The sequence below is a fragment of the Ovis aries genome, chromosome 13, assembly GCF_016772045.2.
Source record: "Ovis aries strain OAR_USU_Benz2616 breed Rambouillet chromosome 13, ARS-UI_Ramb_v3.0, whole genome shotgun sequence".
Classification (NCBI taxonomy): domain Eukaryota; kingdom Metazoa; phylum Chordata; class Mammalia; order Artiodactyla; family Bovidae; genus Ovis; species Ovis aries.
The window spans coordinates 31,616,404-31,637,379 of NC_056066.1; the positions used below are offsets into that span (position 1 = coordinate 31,616,404).

General features: G+C 36.9%; 2 protein-coding genes across 2 annotated transcripts in view; one reads left to right on the forward strand and one right to left on the reverse strand.

Moving 5' to 3' along the window:
* TMEM236 (transmembrane protein 236) overlaps window positions 1-5,480 on the forward strand; it is a 40,799-nt gene extending 35,319 nt beyond the window's left edge. Inside the window, exon 4 of the mRNA XM_004014684.5 lies at window positions 2,230-5,480. Within this exon, the coding sequence (XP_004014733.2) occupies window positions 2,230-2,810 (581 nt within the window). The 3' untranslated portion in view covers window positions 2,811-5,480. The remainder of the gene's footprint in view (window positions 1-2,229) is intronic.
* A 9,906-nt stretch (window positions 5,481-15,386) lies between these two features.
* On the reverse strand, window positions 15,387-15,795 carry LOC114117498 (DNA-directed RNA polymerases I, II, and III subunit RPABC4-like). The gene has a single exon (XM_042230594.2). It carries the CDS (start codon window positions 15,734-15,736, stop codon window positions 15,560-15,562), a length of 177 nt encoding a protein of 58 aa, XP_042086528.1. The 5' UTR covers window positions 15,737-15,795; the 3' UTR covers window positions 15,387-15,559.
* Between the last annotated feature and the right edge of the window lie 5,181 nt (window positions 15,796-20,976).

Sequence of the window (20,976 nt, forward strand, 5' to 3'; positions counted from 1 at the left end):
TATCTCTTCACAGTTGCTCCAGCAGAGCGCAGCCACTGCTCCTTATCTTGGATGTAGGGTAGCTCCTCTCGGCCACCACCCCGACCTTGGATGCAGGGCAGCTCAATTACAATATATGTATATGTATTTGAATCACTTTGCTATATGCACCTGAAACTAACATAACATTATAAGTCAACTATATTCTAATAAAAAAATGATTCTTCCTCATGCCACTGTGACATCTTAAGCTTGATAAGGAGGTTTCTAAGGGTCATGAGTCCTAACGCTTATGAATAATTCATATCAGAAGGAAATAATATCTCATCAATAATTTATTTTTTAATTAATAAATGTATTCAATTCATACTGACAGTTTTAAAATAATTGTATAGAAAGAAAACTGAAGTTTGTTCTTTAAATAACTCCTACTTATAGTCATCAAGCCCTTTGTTAGTCATTAATCATAAAAACTTATTTGTTTTAAAATGTTTTCACTTCTGCTCAGTACATTTCAACAAATTTTATTGCCTTTGTGTCTTTAACCTTTAGAGTTATTTCATCTAATGACTCCCTGTAAATTTTATCTTATCAAGAAATGCGACAGCTCAGCATGTTGTTGGCTGAGTAAACTGTGTCAAGAGCTGAGAAATTCTTAGCAGTGAAATTGGTGCCTGAGTGGTTAAATGTTTGGAAAATAATGTTCTTTTTCTTTCATAATCATCAGCAGTAAGTTCTGAGATCTGAGATTCCTTCATAATCTTAATACCCATGTGTTTATGGAGAGATACACACATTCACTTTCTCTCTCTCTCACACACACGTGCACACACACACTTACTCTTGTGATGCTGACGAGGAACACCCTACTCATTCAGATGACTGACCTGTTGATCAGCCACAGCTTCGTGGTCACAAATGAGATACTTGTCTAAACAATCACACTGACTAGTTCAAAAATTTCAGGGCAAAGAACAGCTTAAAAATCTTAGATTCAGAATGTTACCCTTCCCTAAGACTCTCTCATGCTCAAAAAAAGACCCTCTTAGCACCAAACTAAACCTGGAGATCTGGGTTGTGGTCATTCCTGTAGGCTTCTTATAAAGTGACAAGACTGAACCATTGAACTTCTGATTCATTTGATTTTATGATATGTGTATGGTTTATAATTAGCACTTGATGTATTGCCTCTAGAAAGTGATAAAGTTAAGAAATTGTCAATTGGGGTCAAACAAGTCTGGGTGTGAATTCCAGCTCCGTTCATTCCTAACTGTGTATTTGAATTCAGGTGTCATTTTATCTCTTAGACTCCAGTTTCCATATTTATTAACTGGGATAGTAATCCCTATTTCTCAATTTTTTTCTGAGGATTAAATGAGTCAATATGTGAAAGTGCTTACTTAGCTCAGTAATCAGTAATGAGTATTATTTTGAAATGGTAAGAATGGCTTAGGATCCATACCTCCGGAAATACAAAGACACAAAAAGCATTCTCTGCCTCTACATTTTTTGGCATTGTGCTATCAATTGCTATCTTGAAGTTCCATGTGTGACACAGACCTCAAATAAGAGATCACTTGTATTTCATTTTCAAGTTTAAGTAAAATTTTAAATTTTAATAAAAATTTAAATATTTCACTTTAAATAAAAATTTAAGAATTTGATGTTTAAATAAAATTTGAAATTTAAATAAAATGTTTATATTTAAATTTTAAACAAGTTGAAGGAAAAGTTAAATTTGAAATAAAATTTAAAAATTTAAATAAGGCATTTAAAATTTAAATTTATTTCTAAAAATATTTATTTATTTGACTGCAACAAATATAAATAAGGTAATATTCATTTATTTATTTTATAATATTTATTCTTTATTTGTTTATTGGAGAAGGAAATGGCAACCCACTCCAGTATTCATACCTGGAAAATCCCATGGATGGAGGAGCCTGGTGGGCTACACCCCATGGGGTCACAAAGAGTCAGACACAACTGAGCCAGTAACACACACAGTCACTTATTTATTGGGTCACAGCATGTGGGCCCTTCCATCTTCCTTGCAGCTGTGCCTGACCTTTTGGTTTCAGCCTGTGGATCTAGTTCCCTGGCCAGGGATCAAACCCAAGACCCCCGCATTCAGAACGTGGAATCTTAGCCACTGGATCACCAGGGAAATCCTTGTAAGTTTAAATAAAATTGAATGAAAAGTTACATTTTAATGAAAATTTAAAATTTAAATAAATCAATTTGTTGCAGGTAACGAAGACAGGCACATCCATACGACCAATTTGCAACAAATAAGAACTGTGACATGTGAAGCGAAGCAAAATGAAGAAAACCCGACTCGCCCACAGCCAGCCAGCAGGACCCACTTGTCGCGGCCACTAGGAGGCGCCACAGGGAGCTCCTCTCCTGAGCTGGAGGGACCCCAGGAGCCCACCTTTGAATGGGGAATCCTGAGAACGCTGTCCCAACAGGACGTGCGTGCAGAGATCTTCCTCGGGAGCTTTCTAGTCTGGGCTGACACCATAGAAATGGTGCGGGTGGCCGGACACCCCAGGGTGTACAAGTCAGGCTGGCTGTACGCGGTCTACATCTTCAGTTACATTTCTCTTCTTCGAATGATATTCACTCCCCGGAACCCGCTCCTGAATTCCCTTGTCATCCTTCTCCAAGATCTACCTTTTATCTTTGTTAGACTGAGTTTAATCATTGTTCTGGGAACAATCACACCCGTATTGGGTCTTTTTAAAAATGTGCTGGTGACTCTGTCTTATGTTTACTTCAATTTCTTAACCAAATTCAGGATGTTCTCTACCTTTGAGAGGTCTTTTTAAAGAGAAAATGTCCTATGGTCAAACCTCTTTTTTATGCACATGCATACATTTGTGATCTTTTGGGGGGTCAGGCATATGTTACTTTGCACTCTAGAAAGAAATGAAGAAATAGATGCTAGAGAAAAAACTAGTTTTAAAAACTATAACATGTCAATTTTTTAAATGTATGTAAATGGTGCTAAATGTAAGCAAAGTTGTAGTCTTCTAAGTTGGTTCCCCTAGATTTGTAGAAAATGTCAGTAGTTAATTTTGTTATGTATTCTGCATTTTTTCTAAAAGTACCCTTCAGTAAAGCATCTTAAAAAATGAGAACATGTCTTCCTACTAAGTTAGTCCAAGAATGAGATTTTTTTATTGTTGACAGAAAGGGCATTACAAGAATTAGTTAAAATTAATTTTAGGAAATAAGCCTGTTATTATTAAATAAGTTTAGATTCTATCAATACTTTTAACAAATTGACCCTGAGGAATGAGATGGGGAGGGAGGTTGAAGGGGGATTCAGGGTGTGGGACGCATGCACACCCATGGCTGATTCATGTATTTTTTTTAAAAAATTGAATTGTTTTAGAGTCTCCTTCAGACATGTAATTATGTTCTTTATTCCACTGTGGCAAGAGATTTTTATGTAATTGATTTCAGCAGAGAAAACAGTTTAATTTCACAGACATTTGACTCAATTTAATGTAATGAAGTTAAGGTAAGATCTAGATAAACTTTTATAACAGGAAGCCATTAATTGAAGAGGAAAATTTCAAAGTAAAAGAATATTTATTTGTGGAATTTGATACCATCATGAAAGCAAGGTGCAAGCCCTGTTTAAAGTTCAACTTACAAATATAACAACAAGTGCATTAGTGTCTTATGTGATAATATATAATAGTTATCTTGACATTAAATAATTAAATATGGAATTATGTGATTTGATTTCATATGTTGGGATACCCTCAGATATGCATAGCAGGGGCTCTCCACTCTGTATAAATTTTCCAATGCTATAGAGATTTCCAAGAGTCTTACATGTGCAGAGTAATGTTTTATGCAGGCAATCTCTTCAGTGATCTGCGGTAACAAATAGCTTAAAGAATGAATAACTGAATTTACTGTCACTCCAACTTTCCACCAAATCCTGCAGTCTCACTCTCCCCCTAGGCTTTATGGTTTTTCCGTATACCGTAAGATAAGGTCTATTCACAATTGCTGAAAGCTTAACTTCTGGTTTTATGACTTGGGGCAAACATCCAAAAGTGAGTATATTACTAGTACTTTAATAAGGTTAGTAGTGTTAGTTGATCAGTCGTGGGTGATTCTTTGCGATCCCATGGACTGTAGTCCACCAGGCTCCTCTTTCCGTGGGGTTCTCCAGACAAGAATACTGGAGTGGATTGCCATTCCCTTCTCCAGGGGATTTTCTCAACACAGGAATCAAACCTGGGTCTCCTGCACTGCAGGCAGATTCTTTACTGTTTGAGCTACAAATAAGGTTAAATAGTACTTTATAGGTCTGAGAGGATTAACTAGATAGGGAGTGTTCTCATTGTATTGTCTGGCTAACTATAATAACTGATAAAAGCTAAGACTTTTAATTGGAGCAAATCCCTGCAGAGAAACGGGTAGTTTAATGCATTGTTTTAATTTTCCTATTTTTTCTTTTCTGTGTCTTTGCTTACCCTCTGGGAATAATAATTTAAACCATACACTTGTGAAAAATAATATATGAAATCTTTAGGTTACCTCAGACTATAATTTTTCATCAAATAGTATTATGTTTAGAAGTCAGTAATCTACTGAAGATAGAGATTAAAGTTGATGTAAGCAGACTTCCCTGGTGGTCCTGTGGCTAAGACTCCATGCTCCCAAGTGCAGGCTACTAGATTTGATCCCCAGTCAAGGAGCTAGATCCTGCATGCTGCAACTAAAGACCTGGCAGAGCCAAATAAATAAATGTTTTTTGATAAAGGTTAAAATTTTAAAAGACTTAAACGTGATATAGGTATTAATTCAAAGAAGTGTCCCTCTTATGAGTTCTTATAGAACCCTAACTATAGCACTTTTTAAAGACTTTCATTGTGTGGTTGCTTTTCTGAGTTCCTCATTAATCTTTAAATCCTTAAAGAAAGGCCTGAGAATATCTTGTTTAACAATGCATCTTATCTTCCTCTGTCAATCCCACAGAAACTTATAATGCTTGTAACTCTAAAACAAGATTATCACACAAATAATTACTCTCAATTTATACCTGATAGTGTTTTATTAAGAAAAATATATAACCATGTAGTTCATTTTAATATTCCTAAATATGAAAATATTTTATGTACATTTATATTTATCTTTGTATTGGAATGTATAGAGTGAACAATGCTCAGATAATTTGGGAAGTATTACTTATTGGAGTTTAGAATGCATTTTGCACTTAATTGAACATGAATGTGCCTGATATTTTGGAGAGTCACAACACTGTATAAATAATGAAGGCATGTACAAAACACTCCATGTAGGAGGAAAATTACAGAGTACCTAATTTAATTTAACAGTTTTAAGGGTATGTGCATGTTTATAAAGTTTGTCTATGGTGTTTAACAGACATTGCAGCAAATTATGCTAATAAAACATTGGTTGTTATACACTCTGTGATTAAAAGTTAAGCTATTAAAATTACATTGCAATTCTCATTGTTTGTAATGGTTTTTTTTAAAAAATTAAGACCCATGTAGCTTTTGTGTCCTTATAAAAAGTTATGAACATTACATATAGATAAAAGAAAATGGATGGAGAAAAATATACCATGCTAACACTAATCAAAAGAAAGCAGCACTTACATTAACTTCAGACAGACCAGACTTCAAAGTGAGAAAAATTTTTCAAGGGTTAAGAAAGGGATTATTACATAATAATAAAGGAGTCAATTCTCTCAGGAGACATAATCTGTAGTGTATATGCACCTAATGACAGAGCCACATAAGGCAAAAACTTTGCAGAAAGAAATAGATGAAGCTACAATCATAGTTGGAAACTTCAACACCCATCTCTCAGAAATGGACTGTTCCGGCAGATAGAAAATCAGTAAAGACAGAGTTGAATTCAATAACACTAATCAATTAATTGGATATAACTGACTTCTGTGGTCCACTTCATCTGACAACAGCAGAATACACATGCTTCTCAAGCTCACAAGAAACATTTACCAAGATAAGCCACATTCTGGGGCATAACACACACTTCAACAAATTTAAAAGAAGAAACAATATAAAGTCTTTTTTCATAAAGGAATTAAATTAGAAATCAATAACAGGTAATAGAAAAATTCCCAATTACATGGAGATTATGCAGCACATTTCTAAATAGCACATGGGTCAAAGAAAGCTCACCAGAAATTAAAATATATTTTGGAGTAAATAAAAATGAAAACAAACCTTATCCAAATGTATGGAGTTGTACAAATGTACAAGCATAAGCAGTATTTAGAGGGAAATTTATAGTAAAATAAGTTTCCACCTTGGGAAGCTAGAAAAAGAAGAGCAATCAAATGCCAATAGGGGAAGAAAAGAAACAATAAGAATTACAGCAGAAATCAATGAAATTGAAACAAAATATATAGAGGAAAACCAATAAAACCAAAACCAATGCATGTGTGGGAACAGGGGAGGAGATGGGAAGTCTTTGTAATTTCCACTCAATTTTATTGTAAACCTAAAATTGCTCAAAAAAATGTCTTCCTAAAAAAGTAGTAGTGTTGTTTGGTCACTAAGTCGTGTTCAACTCTTTGCGACCCCATGTACTGCAAAATGCCAGACTCCTTGATACTCCAGTATGTCCTGGAATTTGCTTAAATTCATATCCATTGAGTTGGTGATACTATCTAACCATCTCATCCTCTGATGCCCCCTCCTCCTTTTGTCTTCAATCTTTCCCAGCATCCGTGTCTTTTCCAGTGAGTTGTCTCTTTACATCAGGTGGCCAAAGTATTGGAGCTTCAGCATCAGTCCTTCAATGAATATTCAAGGTTGCTTTCCCTTAGGATTGACTGGTTTGATCTCCTTGCTGTCCAAGGGAGTCTCAAGAGTCTTCTCCAGCATAATAATTCAAAAGCAAAAAAAATAGTCTTAAATAGATCAAACTTTAAAAATATGTTTTGGGAATAATATTTTCCAAAGTAATATTTGCTTGTAAACTGGCATTCATACATACACAAATCTTAATTTTTAGGATGTGCCTATGTGAGAGTTGGACTGTGAAGAAAGCTGAGCGCTGAAGAATTGATGCTTTTGAACTGTGGTGTTGGAGAAGACTCTTGAGAGTCCCTTGGACTGCGAGGAGATCCAACCAGTCCATTCTAAAGGAGATCAACCCTGGGTGTTCTTTGGAAGGAATGATGCTAAAGCTGAAACTCCAGTACTTTGGCCACTTCATGCGAATAATTAACTCATTAGAAAAGACTCTGATGCTGGGAAGGATTGGGGGCAGGAGGAGAAGGGGACGACAGAGGATGAGATGGCTGGATGGCATCACCGACTCAATGGATGTGAATCTGAATGAACTCCGGGAGTTGGTGATGGACAGGGAGGCCTGGCGTGCTGCCATTCATGGGGTTGCAAAGAGTCAAACATGACTGAGCGACTGAACTGCTGAGAATCCCTTGGACTGCAAGAAGATCCAACCGGTCCATTCTAAAGGAGATCAGCCCTGGGTGTTCTTTGGAAGGAATGATGCTAAAGCTGAAATTCCAATACTTTGGCTACTTCATGTGAAGAGTTGACTCATTGGAAAAGACTGTGATGCTGGGAGGGATTGGGGGCAGGCGGATAAGGGGATGACAGAGGGTGAGACGGCTGGATGGCATCACCGACTCAGTGGACATAAGTTTGGGTAAACTCCAGGAGTTGATGATGGACAGGGAGGTCTGGCGTGCTGCCATTCACGGAGTCGCAAAGAGTCTGACACAACTGAGAGACTGAACTGAACTGAACTTAATTTCATAGCTGCAGTCACCATCTGCAGTGATTTTGGAGCCCCCCAAAATAAAATCTGACACTGTTTCTACTGTTTACCCATCTATTTCCCATTAAGTGATGGGACCAGATGCCATGATCTTAGCTTTCTGAATGTTGAGCTTTAAGTCAACTTTTTCACTCTCCTCCTTCTGTTTCATCAAGAGGCTTTTTAGTTCCTCTTCACTTTCTGCCATAAGGGTGGTGTCATCTGCATATCTGAGGTTATTGATACTTCTCCCGGCAATCTTGATTTCAGCTTGTATTTCTTCCAGCCCAGCATTTCTCATGATGTACTCTGCATAGAAGTTAAATTAGCAGGGTGACAATATACAGCCTTGATGTACTCCTTTTCCTATTTGGAATCAGTCTGTTGTTCCATGTCCAGTTCTAACTGTTGCTTCCTGACCTGCATACAGGTTTCTCAAGAGGCAGGTCAGATGGTCTGGTATTCCCATCTCTCTCAGAATTTTCCACAGTTTATTGTGATCCACACAGTCAAAGGTTTTGGCATTATTTATTATTAATTTATTATAATTGGACCTGCAAATTACAATATTGTGGTGGGTTTTGCCATACATTGACAGGTATCAGCCAGGGGTGTACATGTGTCCCCCATCCCGAACCCTCCTTTCATCTCCCTCCCCATCCCATCCCTCTGGGTTGTCTCAGTGCACTGTCTCTGAGTGCCCTGTTTCATGCATCGAACTTGGACTGGTCATCTATTTCACATATGGTAATATACATGTTTCAATACTATTCTCTCAAATCATCTCACTCTCACCTTCTCTCACAGAGTCCAAAAGTCTGTTCTTTATATCTGTGTCTTTTTTGCTATCTTGCATATCAGTTCAGTTCAGTTGCTCAGTCATGTTCAACTCTTTGTGACCCCATGAACCACAGCACACCAGGCCTCCCTGTCCATCACCAACTCCCAGAGTCCACCCAAACTCATGTCCACCGAGTCAGTGATGCCATCCAATCATCTCATCCTCTGTCGTCCCCTTCTCCTCCTGTCCTCTATCTTTCCCAGCATCAGGGTCTTTTCAAATGACTCAGCTCTTTTCATCAGGTGACCAAAGTATTGGAGTTTCAGCTTCAACATCAGTCCCTCCAATGAACACCCAGGATTGATCTTCTTTAGGATGGACTGGTTGGATTTCCTTGCAGTCCATGGGACTCTCAAGAGTCTTCTCCAACACCACAGTTCAAAAGCATCAATTATTCAGCACTCAGCCTTCTTTATAGTCTAACTCTCACATCCATACATGACCAGTGGAAAAACCATAGCCTTGATTAGATGGACCTTTGTTGGCAAAGTAATGTCTCTGCTTTTAAATATGCTATCTAGGTTGGTCATAACTTTCCTTCCAAGGAGCAAGTGTCTTTTAATTTCATGGCTACAATCACCATCTGCAGTGATCTGGGAGCTCAGAAAAATAAACTCAGCCACTGTGTCCACTGTTTCCCCATCTATTTGCCATGAAGTGATGGGACCGGTCTTGGATATAGGATTGTCATTACCATCTTTCTAAATTCCGTATATATATATGTTAATATACTGTATTGGTGTTTTGCTTTCTGACTTTCTTCACTTTGTATAATAGGCTCCAGTTTCATTAGAACTGACTCAAGTGCATTCTTTTTAATAGCTGAGTAAGAGTCCATTGTTTATGTGTACCACAGCTTTCTTATCCATTCATCTGCTGATGAACATCTAGGTTGCTTCCATGTCCTAGCTGTTGTAAACAGTGCTGTGATGAACATTGTGGTACAGGTGTCTCTTTCAATTCTGGTTTCCTCAGTATGTATGCCCAGCAGTGTGATTGTTGGGTCATATAGCAGTTCTATTTCCAGTTTTTTTTAAGGAATCTCCTCCCCGTTCTCCAGTGACTGTACTAGTTTGCATTCCCATCTGCAGTTTAAGAGTGTTCCCTTTCCTCCACAACCTCTCCATCGTTTATTGTTTGTAGGCTTTTTGATAGCAGCCATTCTGACTGGTGTAAGATGGTACATCATTGTGGTTTTGATTTGCATTTCTCTGATAATGATTGATGTTGAACATCTTTTCATGTGTTTGTCTGCCATCTGTATTTCTTCCTAGGAGAAATGTCTGTTTAGTTTTTTTGCCCATTTTTTGATTGGGTCATTTATTATTCTGATATTGAGCTGCACGAGGTGCTTGTATATTTTTGAGATTAATTCTTTGTCAGTTGCTTCATTGGCTATTATTTTCTCCCATTCTGAAGGCTGTCTTTTCACCTCACTTGTAGTTTCCTTTGTTGTGCAAAAGCTCTTAAGTTTAATTAGGTCCCATTTGTTTAGCTTTGCTTTTATTTCCATTACTCTGTAGGGTTGGTCATAGAGGATCCTGCTGTGATTTATGTCAGAGAGTGTTCTGCCTATGTTTTCCTCTAGGAGTTTTATAGTTTCTGGTCTTACATTTGGGTCTTTAATCCATTTTGAGTTTATTTTTGTGTATGGTATTAGAAAGTGTTCTAGATTCATTCTTTTACAGGTGGTTAACTAGTTTTCCCAGCACCACTTGTTAAAGAGATTACCTTTTCTCCATTGTATATATTTGCCTTCTTTGTCAAAGATAAGGTGTCCTTAGGTGCATGGGTTTATATCTGGGCTTTCTATTTTGTTCCATTGATTTATATTTCTGTCTTTGTGCCAGTGCCATACTGTCTTGATGACTTTAGCTTTGTAGCATAGTCTGAAGTCAGGCACATTGACTCCTCCAGTTCCATTCTTCTTTCTCAATTGCTTTGGCTATTCAAGGTTTTTTGTATTTCCATACAAATTGTGGAATTATTTGTTCTAGTTCTGTGAAAAATGCCATTGGTAGCTTGATAGGGATTGCATTTAATCTATAGATTGTTTTGGGTAGTACACTCATTTTCACTATATTGATTCTTCTAATCCATGAGCATGTATATTTGTCCATCTATTTGTGTCATCTTTGATTTCTTTCATCAGTGTTGTATAGTTTTCTCGGTATAGGTCTTTTGTTTCTTTAGGTAAATTTATTCCTAAGTATTTTATGCTTTTCATCGGAATGGTGAATGGGATTGTTTCCTTAATTTCTCTTTCTGTTTTCTCATTGTTAGTGTATAGGAATGCAAGGTATTTCTGTGTATTAATTTTATATCCTGCAACTTTACTATATTCACTGCTTAGCTCTAGTAATTTTCTGGTGTGTCTTTAGGGTTTTCTATGTAGAGGATCCTGTCACCTGCAAACAGTGAGAGTTTTATTTTTTCTTCTCCAATCTGGATTCCTTTTATTTCTTGTTCTTCTCTGATTGCTATGGCTAAAACTTCTAAAACTATGTTGAAAGTAGTGATGAGATTGGGCACCCATGACTTGTTCCTGACTTTAGGGGAAATGCTTTCAGTTTTTCACCATTGAGGATAATGTTTACTGTGGGTTTATCATATATGGCTTTTAGTATGTTGAGGTATATTCCTTCAATGCCTGCTTTCTGGAGAGTTTTTATCATAAATGGATTTTGAATTTTGTCAAAGGCTTTCTCTGCATCTACTGAGATAATCATATGGTTTTTATCTTTCAGTTTGTTAATGTGGTGTATCACTTTTATTGATTTGCAAATATTGAAAAATCCTTGCATCCCTGGAATAAAGCCCATTTGGTCATAATGTATGATCTTCTTAATATGTCAAATAATCTTATAATTAAATTATTTTGAAAGACATGTGCCATGCCAAACAAAACAAAACACTGGCTCTTCAAATAGTCTGTACATTACAGTAAATCTAAATATACTATCTGAAGAGTATTATAAACTAAAGTCAAATTTTTGATAAATAATACAAAGATTTTTCATTCCTATAAAGTTAATTACTTTCTATCAAATTGCAAAAGCATTATTGGTGTTTTGATGTATTTTGATAAGGACTGGAAAATTGAAGAATAAGAACAATTAAAAACCCAGTTTTCTATCTTTAAAATTTTTAAGTTTTTACTTTACTGCATCATTATATCTTTTTTTCCTTCTGGGTCAAAATTATCTTCGTATCATTTGAGCAAATTTGCCTATTAAAAGATAGAGATGGTTAAACCAAATAAACTTCTGTATAAATTACCAGTTTAAAGTAGGAGAAATGATGGAATAAGCTACCAAGTAATTTGTTGAGCTGATTTTCTTGGAATTGTTTCAGAGCAAAGGAGTCACTAAGTTCATCTTACATGGAACTGAGTGGGTGTGAGGTATGTAATGTTTGAGAGCATCTAAGAGGAAATGAAATAGTTCAGCAATTGTCTCACCAATTAGGAAAAAAAAAAGAGGATTTCCTTTATTTTATAGAAATCTTCCTTTAGCTTGAAGGAAGTACTAGTTGAAAACAACCATCAAAAAGCTAAGCAAAAACCAGAACCAAAACTTAGTAGAAGGGTATGAAGAGGATGATAAGAGTTGGATTTTATTTTAATGTGATAAGATGTACATAACATAAAATTTATCATTTTCATGTACAACTCAATGGTTTGAGTGTATTTGCAATGTTGTACAACTATCACTATTTTTAAAACTCTTCATCCCCAGTGGAAACTCTGAAGCCATTAAACAATAACACTCATTTTCCCTCCCCCACCAGTTCCTGGTAGAAATAGAGGTATTTTTCCTGTCTTTATGAATTTGTCCATTCTACGTTCATATAAGTGGAATCATGTGGCATTTGTCCTTTTCTGTATTATTTATGTCTGTGTTATTTAAAGATTGTATGTGTTGTAGCAGGTATCAGAATTTCTTTTTTATGGCTTAACAATATTCCATTAGACATATTATTTTATTACAATGGAATAGAATAATATTAATATATATAATATTCCATTATATATAACACTCCATTATATATATATATTGTTTATCCATTCATCTATTGATAGACACTTGTGTTGCTTTTTACCTTTTAGCTACTATGAATAATGTGCAATAAACATTGGTGTACAAATATTTGTTTGCATCTCTGTTTTCGATTTTTTGGGTTACATCTAAAAGTGAAATTGATAGATCATATGGCAATTCCACGTTTAATGTTTTAGGGATAGGAGCAACCTTTTTCCATAGTGGCTACAACAGTTTACATTCACACCAGTAATGCCCAAGTGTTCCAATTTCTCCACACCCTCATCAATGCTTGTTATTTTCTGCTTTTGTTTTTTGATAACAGCCATCCCAATGGGCATGAAGTGATATATGATTGTGGTTTTGTTTGCAATTTTCTAGTGACTAACCATATTGGGAAATAGATGGGGAAACAGTGGAAACAGTGGCAGACTTTATTTTTGGGGGCTCCAAAATCACTCCAGATGGTGACTGCAGCCATGAAGTTAAAAGATGCTTACTCCTTGGAAGAAAAGTTATGACCAACCTAGATAGCATATTCAAAAGCAGAGACATTACTTTGCTGACTAAGGTCCGTCTAGTCAAGGCTACGGTTTTTCCTGTGGTCATGTATGGATGTGAGAGTTGGACTGTGAAGAAGGCTGAGCGCTGAAGAATTGATGCTTTTGAACTGTGGTGTTGGAGAAGACTCTTGAGAGTCCCTTGGACTGCAAGGAGATCCAACCAGTCTATTCTGAAGGAGATCAACCCTGGGATTTCTTTGGAAGCAATCATGCTAAAGCTGAAACTCCAGTACTTTGGCCACCTCATGCGAAGAGTTGACTCATTGGAAAAGATTTTGATGCTGGGAAGGATTGGGGGCAGGAGGAGAAAGGGACGACCCAGGATGAGATGGCTGGATGGCATCACTGACTCGATGGACGTGAATCTGAGTGAACTCTGGGAGCTGGTGATGGACAGGGAGGCCTGGTGTGCTGCAATTCATGGGGTTGCAAAGAGTCAGACACGACTGAGCAACTGAACTGAACTGAACGATATTGATTGGTCTTCCCCACCTAGGCTCAGTGGTAAAGAATAACTTGCATTGCAGGAGATGTGGGTTCAATCCCTGGGTTGGGAAGATCCCCTGGAGAAAGAAATGGCAACCCACTCCAATATTCTTGCCTGGGAAATCTTATGGACAGAGGAGCCTGGTGGGCTACAGTCCATGGGGTTGCAAAAGAGTTGGGCATGACTGAGCAACTACACAGCAACAACAATGTTGAGCATCTTTTCACGTGCTTATTGGCTATTTGTATATTTTCTCCAGAGAAATGTCTATTCAAGTACACTGCTCATTTTAAAAATTGGTTGCTTTGTTGTTGTTGAGTTGTATTTCTTTACACATTATGGATATTCTTTATCAGATATATGATTTGCAAATATGTTCTCTCATTTCTTTCATTCTTTTCACTCTTTTGATAGTGTCCTTTTAAATTTTGATAAACCCTAATTTAATCTACTTTTTTCTTTTGTAGCTCTGCTTTTGGTGTCATGTCTAGAAAGAAAAATATTGCCAAATAGAATGTCATGAGGATTTTTCCTGATGTTTTCTTACAAAAATGTTTATAGTCTTAGCCCTTAACTTTAGGTTTTGACCCATTTTGAATACTTTTTGCATTGAATGGTCTTGGTACCTTTGTAAAAAAACTGACTAACCTCATATTTGAGTGCTTATTTCTGAGCTCTCTGTTCTATTCTGTTGGTCTTTATGTTCTCTCTTATGCCAGAACCACACACGATACTGATTACTGTAGCTTTATAATAAGTTTTGACATCAGTAAGTGTGAGACCTCCAACACTGTTCTTTTTCAGGATTGTTTTGGCTATATGGGATTTCTTGGAATTTCATATGAATTTTAAGATGGAGTCTCCTGTTTTGCAAAAGACATCATTGGGATTTTGACAGAGGTTGCATGGAATCTGTAAATCTCTTAGGGTAGTATTGTCATCTTAACAATATTATGTTTTCAACTCTATGAACATAGGACAGCTTTCCATTTATTTTGGTCTTCTTTCTTTCAGCAATGTTTTCTAGTTTTTGTTGTATAAGTCTTTTGCCTCCTTGGTGAAATTTATTCCTAAATATTTTATTCTTTTTTGATGCTATTGTGACTAGAATTGCTTTCTTAATTTCCTTTTCAGATTTTTAATTAATAGTGTTTTGATTTTGTATTCTTTTTTTTTTTTTTGTAAACCAACTTTTTTAATATGCTGAAAGCAGAATTTTTTGTTTACTTTAATGAATTACAACTGGGAAACCACACCTGCCTTAACAGTCTGCTTCATCCACTTTACTTGGGATTTTGTCTTGCAGAAAGCAACCATCAAAGTTTCTTTTCCACTGCCCAAGATTTTAAAAAGTCAACCATTACATATAAATACAGAAAGCCTATGCCAAGTTAACAAATAAAAACTGTAACTCAAAATGAGATATGCACATTGACAGTAAGGGCACTGGTATACTCTATACAAAAGCTGGAGAGTTTACAAACAATTGGTGATGTAAAACAGAGGTTTCCTAAGAACTTAATCAGACCTTTAAAAAGCCCCAGAAAACTTCATTTTTAACAAGGGTCCCAGATGATTCCAGGTTTTGCTCAAAGTGTAGTTTGGGAAACATTTTTAACCTCCACTGAGTGTCAGATTACATATACAATAAAATTAAAATACAAACCATGTAACTGAATGAAAAATAATATCTTTATATAAGCTATTAACAGATATCTAAATACAATATAGTTTTTAAAAATGAAATGTGTATATAATTGTATTCATAAAGTACACTAATCAAAATCTATACATTAGCAACAAATCCAAATAAAAGTGAAGATATTCCTCCGAATTTCATGTTTCACCGAGCATCAAAAACCACCAATCTTTTAGTCCTTTTCTTGTACATTATTCTGTATCCACATTCTCTGCATCGGATTGGATCCCTTGATTTCATTTCATTTTCTGTGTGACATTCTCCACAGATATAGATCATCGGCTGCTGCTTTGGGGGTTGAACGTCCTTCTGGGTGTCCATTGTTGTCCGTAACACGGAGAAACCTTTAGGCCTCTCGAAACAAATTCCGACTCGCCTCTGATTTTGTATTCTTCTATTTTGTTGTATTTGATTATTAGCTCTAGCAGGGGTTTTTTTTGGTAGACATTTTAGGATTTTTCACATATAAAATAATGTCATCTCTGGAAGAAAGATACTTTTATTCCATTTTCTCTGACTTGGATGCCTTTATTTATTGATTTTCCTTTTATTTTTATTTATTTATTTTTAAAATTTATTTTGCTTTACAATACTGTATTGGTTTTGCCATACATTGACATGAATCTGCCATGGGTGTACATGAGTTCCCAATCCTGAACCCCGCTCCCACCTCCCACCCAATATCATCTCTCTGGATCATCCTTGTGCACCAGCCCCAAGCCTCCTGTATTCTGTATCGAACATAGACTAGTGATTCATTTCTTACATGACAGTATACATGTTACAATGCCATTCTCCCAAATCATCCCACCCTCTCCCTCTATCACAGAGTCCAAAAGTCCATTCTATACATCTGTGTCTCTTGCTGTCTCGCATACAGGGTTATTATTACCATCTTTCTAAAGTCCATATATATGTGTTAGTATGGCAGAAAGCGAAGAGGAGCTAAAAAGCCTCTTGATGAAAGTGAAAGAGGAGAGTGAAAAAGTTGGCTTAAAGCTCAACATTCAGAAAACTAAGATCATGGCATCTGGTCCCATCACTTCATGGGAAATAGATGGGGAAACAGTAGAAACAGTGTCAGAATTTATTTTGGGGGGCTCCAAAATCACTGCAGATGGTGACTGCAGCCATGAAATTAAAAGATGCTTACTCCTTAGAAGAAAAGTTATGACCAACCTAGATAGTATATTCAAAAGCAGAGACATTACTTTGCCGACTAAGGTCCGTCTAGTCAAGGCTATGGTTTTTCCTGTGGTCATGTGTGGATCTGAGAGTTGGACTGTGAAGAAGGCTGAGCGCCGAAGAATTGATGGTTTTGAACTGTGTTGTTGGAGAAGACTCTTGAGGGTCCCTTGGACTGCAAGGAGATCCAACCAGTCTATTCTGAAGGAGATCAACCCTGGGATTTCTTTGGAAGCAATCATGCTAAAGCTGAAGCTCCAGTACTTTGGCCACCTCATGCAAAGAGTTGACTCATTGGAAAAGACTCTGATGCTGGGAGGGATTGGGGGCAGGAGGAGAAGGGGACGACTCAGGATGAGATGGCTGGATGGCATCACAGACTCGATGGACGTGAATCTGAGTGAACTCCGGGAGTTGGTGATGGACAGGGAAGCCTGGTGTGCTGCGATTCATGGGGTCACAAAGAGTCGGACACGACTGAGCGACTGAACTGACTGACTGACTGATACTGTATTGGTGTTTTTCTTTCTGGCTTACTTCACTCTGTATAACAGGCTCCAGTTTCATCCACTTCATTAGAACTGACTCAAATGTATTCTTTTTAATGGCTGAGTAATACTCCATTGTGTATATGTACCACAGTTTTCTTATCCATTCATCTGCTGATGGACATCTAGGTTGTCCTGGCTATTATAAACAGTGCTGTGATGAACTTTGGGGTACACATGTCTCTTTCAGTTCTGGTTTCCTTGATATGTATGCCCAGCAGTGGGATTGCTGGGTCATAAGACAGTTCTATTTGCAATTTTTTAAGGAATCTCCACACTGTTCTCCATAGCGGCTGTACTAGTTTGCATTGCCACCAACAGTGTTTATTGTTCCACACCCTCTCTAGCATTTATTGCTTGTAAACTTTTGGATCGCAGCCATTCTGACTAGTGTCAAATGGTACCTCATTGTGGTTTTGATTTGCATTTCTCTGATAATGAGTGATGTTGAACATCTTTTCATGTGTTTGTTAGCCATCCGTATGTCTTCTTTGGAGGAATGTCTATTTAGTTCTTTGGCCCATTTTTTGATTGTGTCATTTATTTTTCTGGAATTGAGCTGCATAAGTTGCTTGTATATTTTTGAGATTAGTTGTTTGTCAGTTGTTTCATTTGCTATCATTTTCTCCCATTCAGAAGGCTGTCTTTTCACCTTGCTTATAGTTTCCTTTGTTGTGCAGAAGCTTTTAATTTTAATTAGATCCCATTTGTTTATTTTTGCTTTTATTTCCAGTATTCTGGGAGGTGGGTCATAAAGGATCCTGCTGTGATTTATGTCGGAGAGTGTTTTGCCTATGTTCTCCTCTAGGAATTTTATAGTTTCTGGTCTTACGTTTAGATCGTTAACCCATTTTGAGTTTATTTTTGTGTGTGGTGTTAGAAAGTGATCTAGTTTCATTCTTTTACAAGTGGTTGACCAGTTTTCCCAGCACCACTTGTTAAAGAGATTGTCTTTACTCCATTGTATACTCTTGCCTCCTTTGTCAAAGATAAGGTGTCCATATGTGTGTGGATTTATCTCTGGCTTTCTCTTTTGTTCCGTTGATCTATATTTCTGTCTTTGTGCCAGTACCATACTGTCTTGATGACTATGGCTTTGTAGTAGAGCCTGAAGTCAGGCAGGTTGATTCCTCCAGTTCCATTCTTCTTTCTCAAGATCGCTTTGGCTATTTGAGGTTTTTTGTATTTCCATACAAATTGTGAAATTATTTGTTCTAGCTCTGTGAAAATACCGCTGGTAGCTTGATAGGGATTGCATTGAATCTGTAGATTGCTTTGGGTAGTATACTCATTTTCACTATATTGATTCTCCTGATCCATGAACATGGTATATTTCTCCATCTATTAGTGTCCTCTTTGATTTCTTTCATCAGTGTTTTATAGTTTTCTATATATAGGTCTTTAGTTTCTTTAGGTAGATATATTCCTAAGTATTTGTTTTCTTGACTAATTGCTCTGGTTGGAACTTTTTTTGCCGTGTTGAATAGAAGTGGGGAAAGCAATTAAAAGCAGTAATTACCCTTCAGAATTCACAAGTCTGATATTTGGAAGGTGAGTCCCTGAAGGGCTATCCTGGATCCATCAGGGTGCAAAAAAGGCTGTCACCTGCCAAAAAGATAGGGGAGTGGAAGATGATAGCCACTACCCAAGGAAGAGCTTGAAATTCACTGAAATTTACCAGCATTTCCATCAAGCTCTCCACTGGATCCTCCTAAGTTTCTGCTTGTTACTTGGGATATTAAAATAGCTACTCCAGACAGTTTCTGCCCAGTTTAGTACGTGTTGAAGTGGAATGATGAATTTCTAAATTTTCTTATTCCACTACACTCCCACAAGAACTGGCTTTCTTTTTTTTGCTTGGTCACCTCTTTTTACCTGTTAAATCTTTGTTTTAGTAAGGTCAAGGTCATGGGGTAAATTCTTTGTGGGATGATAGGCCTCCTATTGTTTGAAAATCACAGATTCTACCACTGATCCTAGTTGGCCATATGACACAGTTTGTTTGATTTTTAAAAAACCTGAATGTGAGTGTAGAGAGAATTCAGTTAAGTTTTATCTGCTTCTGAAATTAAAGTAAATCCAAATTAGGCCAAACTTTCTGAATTTATATAGTTGATTTACATTTAAAAACCATGGATGTCTCATTTAATATATTTTTTTCTCATGATAAATCAGTGAAGCAGTGCTTTAAAAAGAAATATTTTGTTTCATTTGCTGTGTTTTGTAACCAATCTTTTTATGTCAGTGAAACACTGGATTAATGAAAAAGAAACATTTTTCTTTGTGTCCTACATTTTCATCATTTTTTCATCCTGTCAGAGTAATCTGAAATTTAGAATGTTAAAAAAAAAATCGGTAAGATAAATATATCACATTTCTTACTAGGAAGCAAAGTTTATAATATTACAAAGATGGTGAATCTTCAAGCTTTCCACTTGAAGACAAACTATTCATTAAAACATATACATTACCATATGTAAAATTAGACAGTCAGTGGAACTTTACTGTATGATGCAGGGAGCTCAAATCCAGTGCTTTGTGACAACCTAGAGGGGTGGGATGGGGTGGCAGGTGTAAGGGAGGTTCAAGATGGTGGGGACATATGTATACCTATGGTTGATTTATGTTGATGTATGGCAGAAACCAACAGAATAATGTAAAGCAATTATCCTCCAATTAAAATAAGTAAATTTAAATTAAAATAAAATTTCAAGAAATACTCCAGCAGCTTCCTTTTGTTTGGCTAACATTTCCCACACTCCAGTTGTGAGCTGGCTATCTAATTACTGATATCTGCTTCAAAATGTTCTTAATTCATGCTTTACTTCTGAAAAATAACACAGTAGATCTGTAGGGTTAATATGATGCTTCATGAAAGATGTTTTCATTTCTTTGAAAAGAAAGTATCCCACCTATCATGAAATGACCAAATGAGCAGACTTCCTCCTGGCAAGATGACCCTTGTAAACCTGAAGAGGATCACTATTGTTAAGGATGGACAGTGAGCCTTTACTTCAAGTCCTGTCACTGTTTTCTCTGGATCTCTTGAGAACTTTCTAGAAAAAGACTTCTAAAACTTTCTCCTTCCTGTTACAACTGAGCTTCTTTCTTAAGCTTAGTCTCTATTTTACATTTCTTCTAGCTGAAAGGAACAAAGCTCCATACGAAGCCACTTTCAGAGCTTTCAAAGAAAATAGGAAACTCTAAACATTGAATATGGAGAGTGGGAAGGAATTCATTTCAGCCCTTAATAAGACATTTCCACCAGAAAACTATCCTTTAAAAAATAGTTTATTATTTTAGATGTAATGCCATATTGGTATAATTCAGGATTTTTAAAATTATCATTTTTGGAGCATGTGGCATGTGGGAATCTTAATTTCCTGACAAAGCTTTGAACCTGTGCCCCCTCTGTGTTGAAAGGCCAGAGTCTTAACCACTAGACTGCTAAGGAAGTCCAGAAAACTGTCCTCTTTATTGCCTGCCATCTCCACTACGTTCCAGGGCTTGTCTGCTGAAGGTCCCTGGATTCAGCCGCTCCCCAGAGAGAATCTCACTTTTCCAGCCCAGGTAGTGGCCTCCAGCTTGCCCTCCCCCGCATCCAAGCAGAGCCCGGAGGTCCAGCGCTGTTTCACTTCCCCCCTTTCCCAGCAGGCCGGCCCTGGCTCCTAGGTTCTCACAGGCGCCCAGTCGCCTCCACCCTCTTCCTCATCTCTCTCCCACACGTGTCCCTCTCTCCCCTTCCTCTGTATCTGCTCTTCTCAGAAGTTAGCTTACGAAGCAAAGTTGTAACTTTGAATTCCTGTTTTTCCAACCACCCTCATGTGA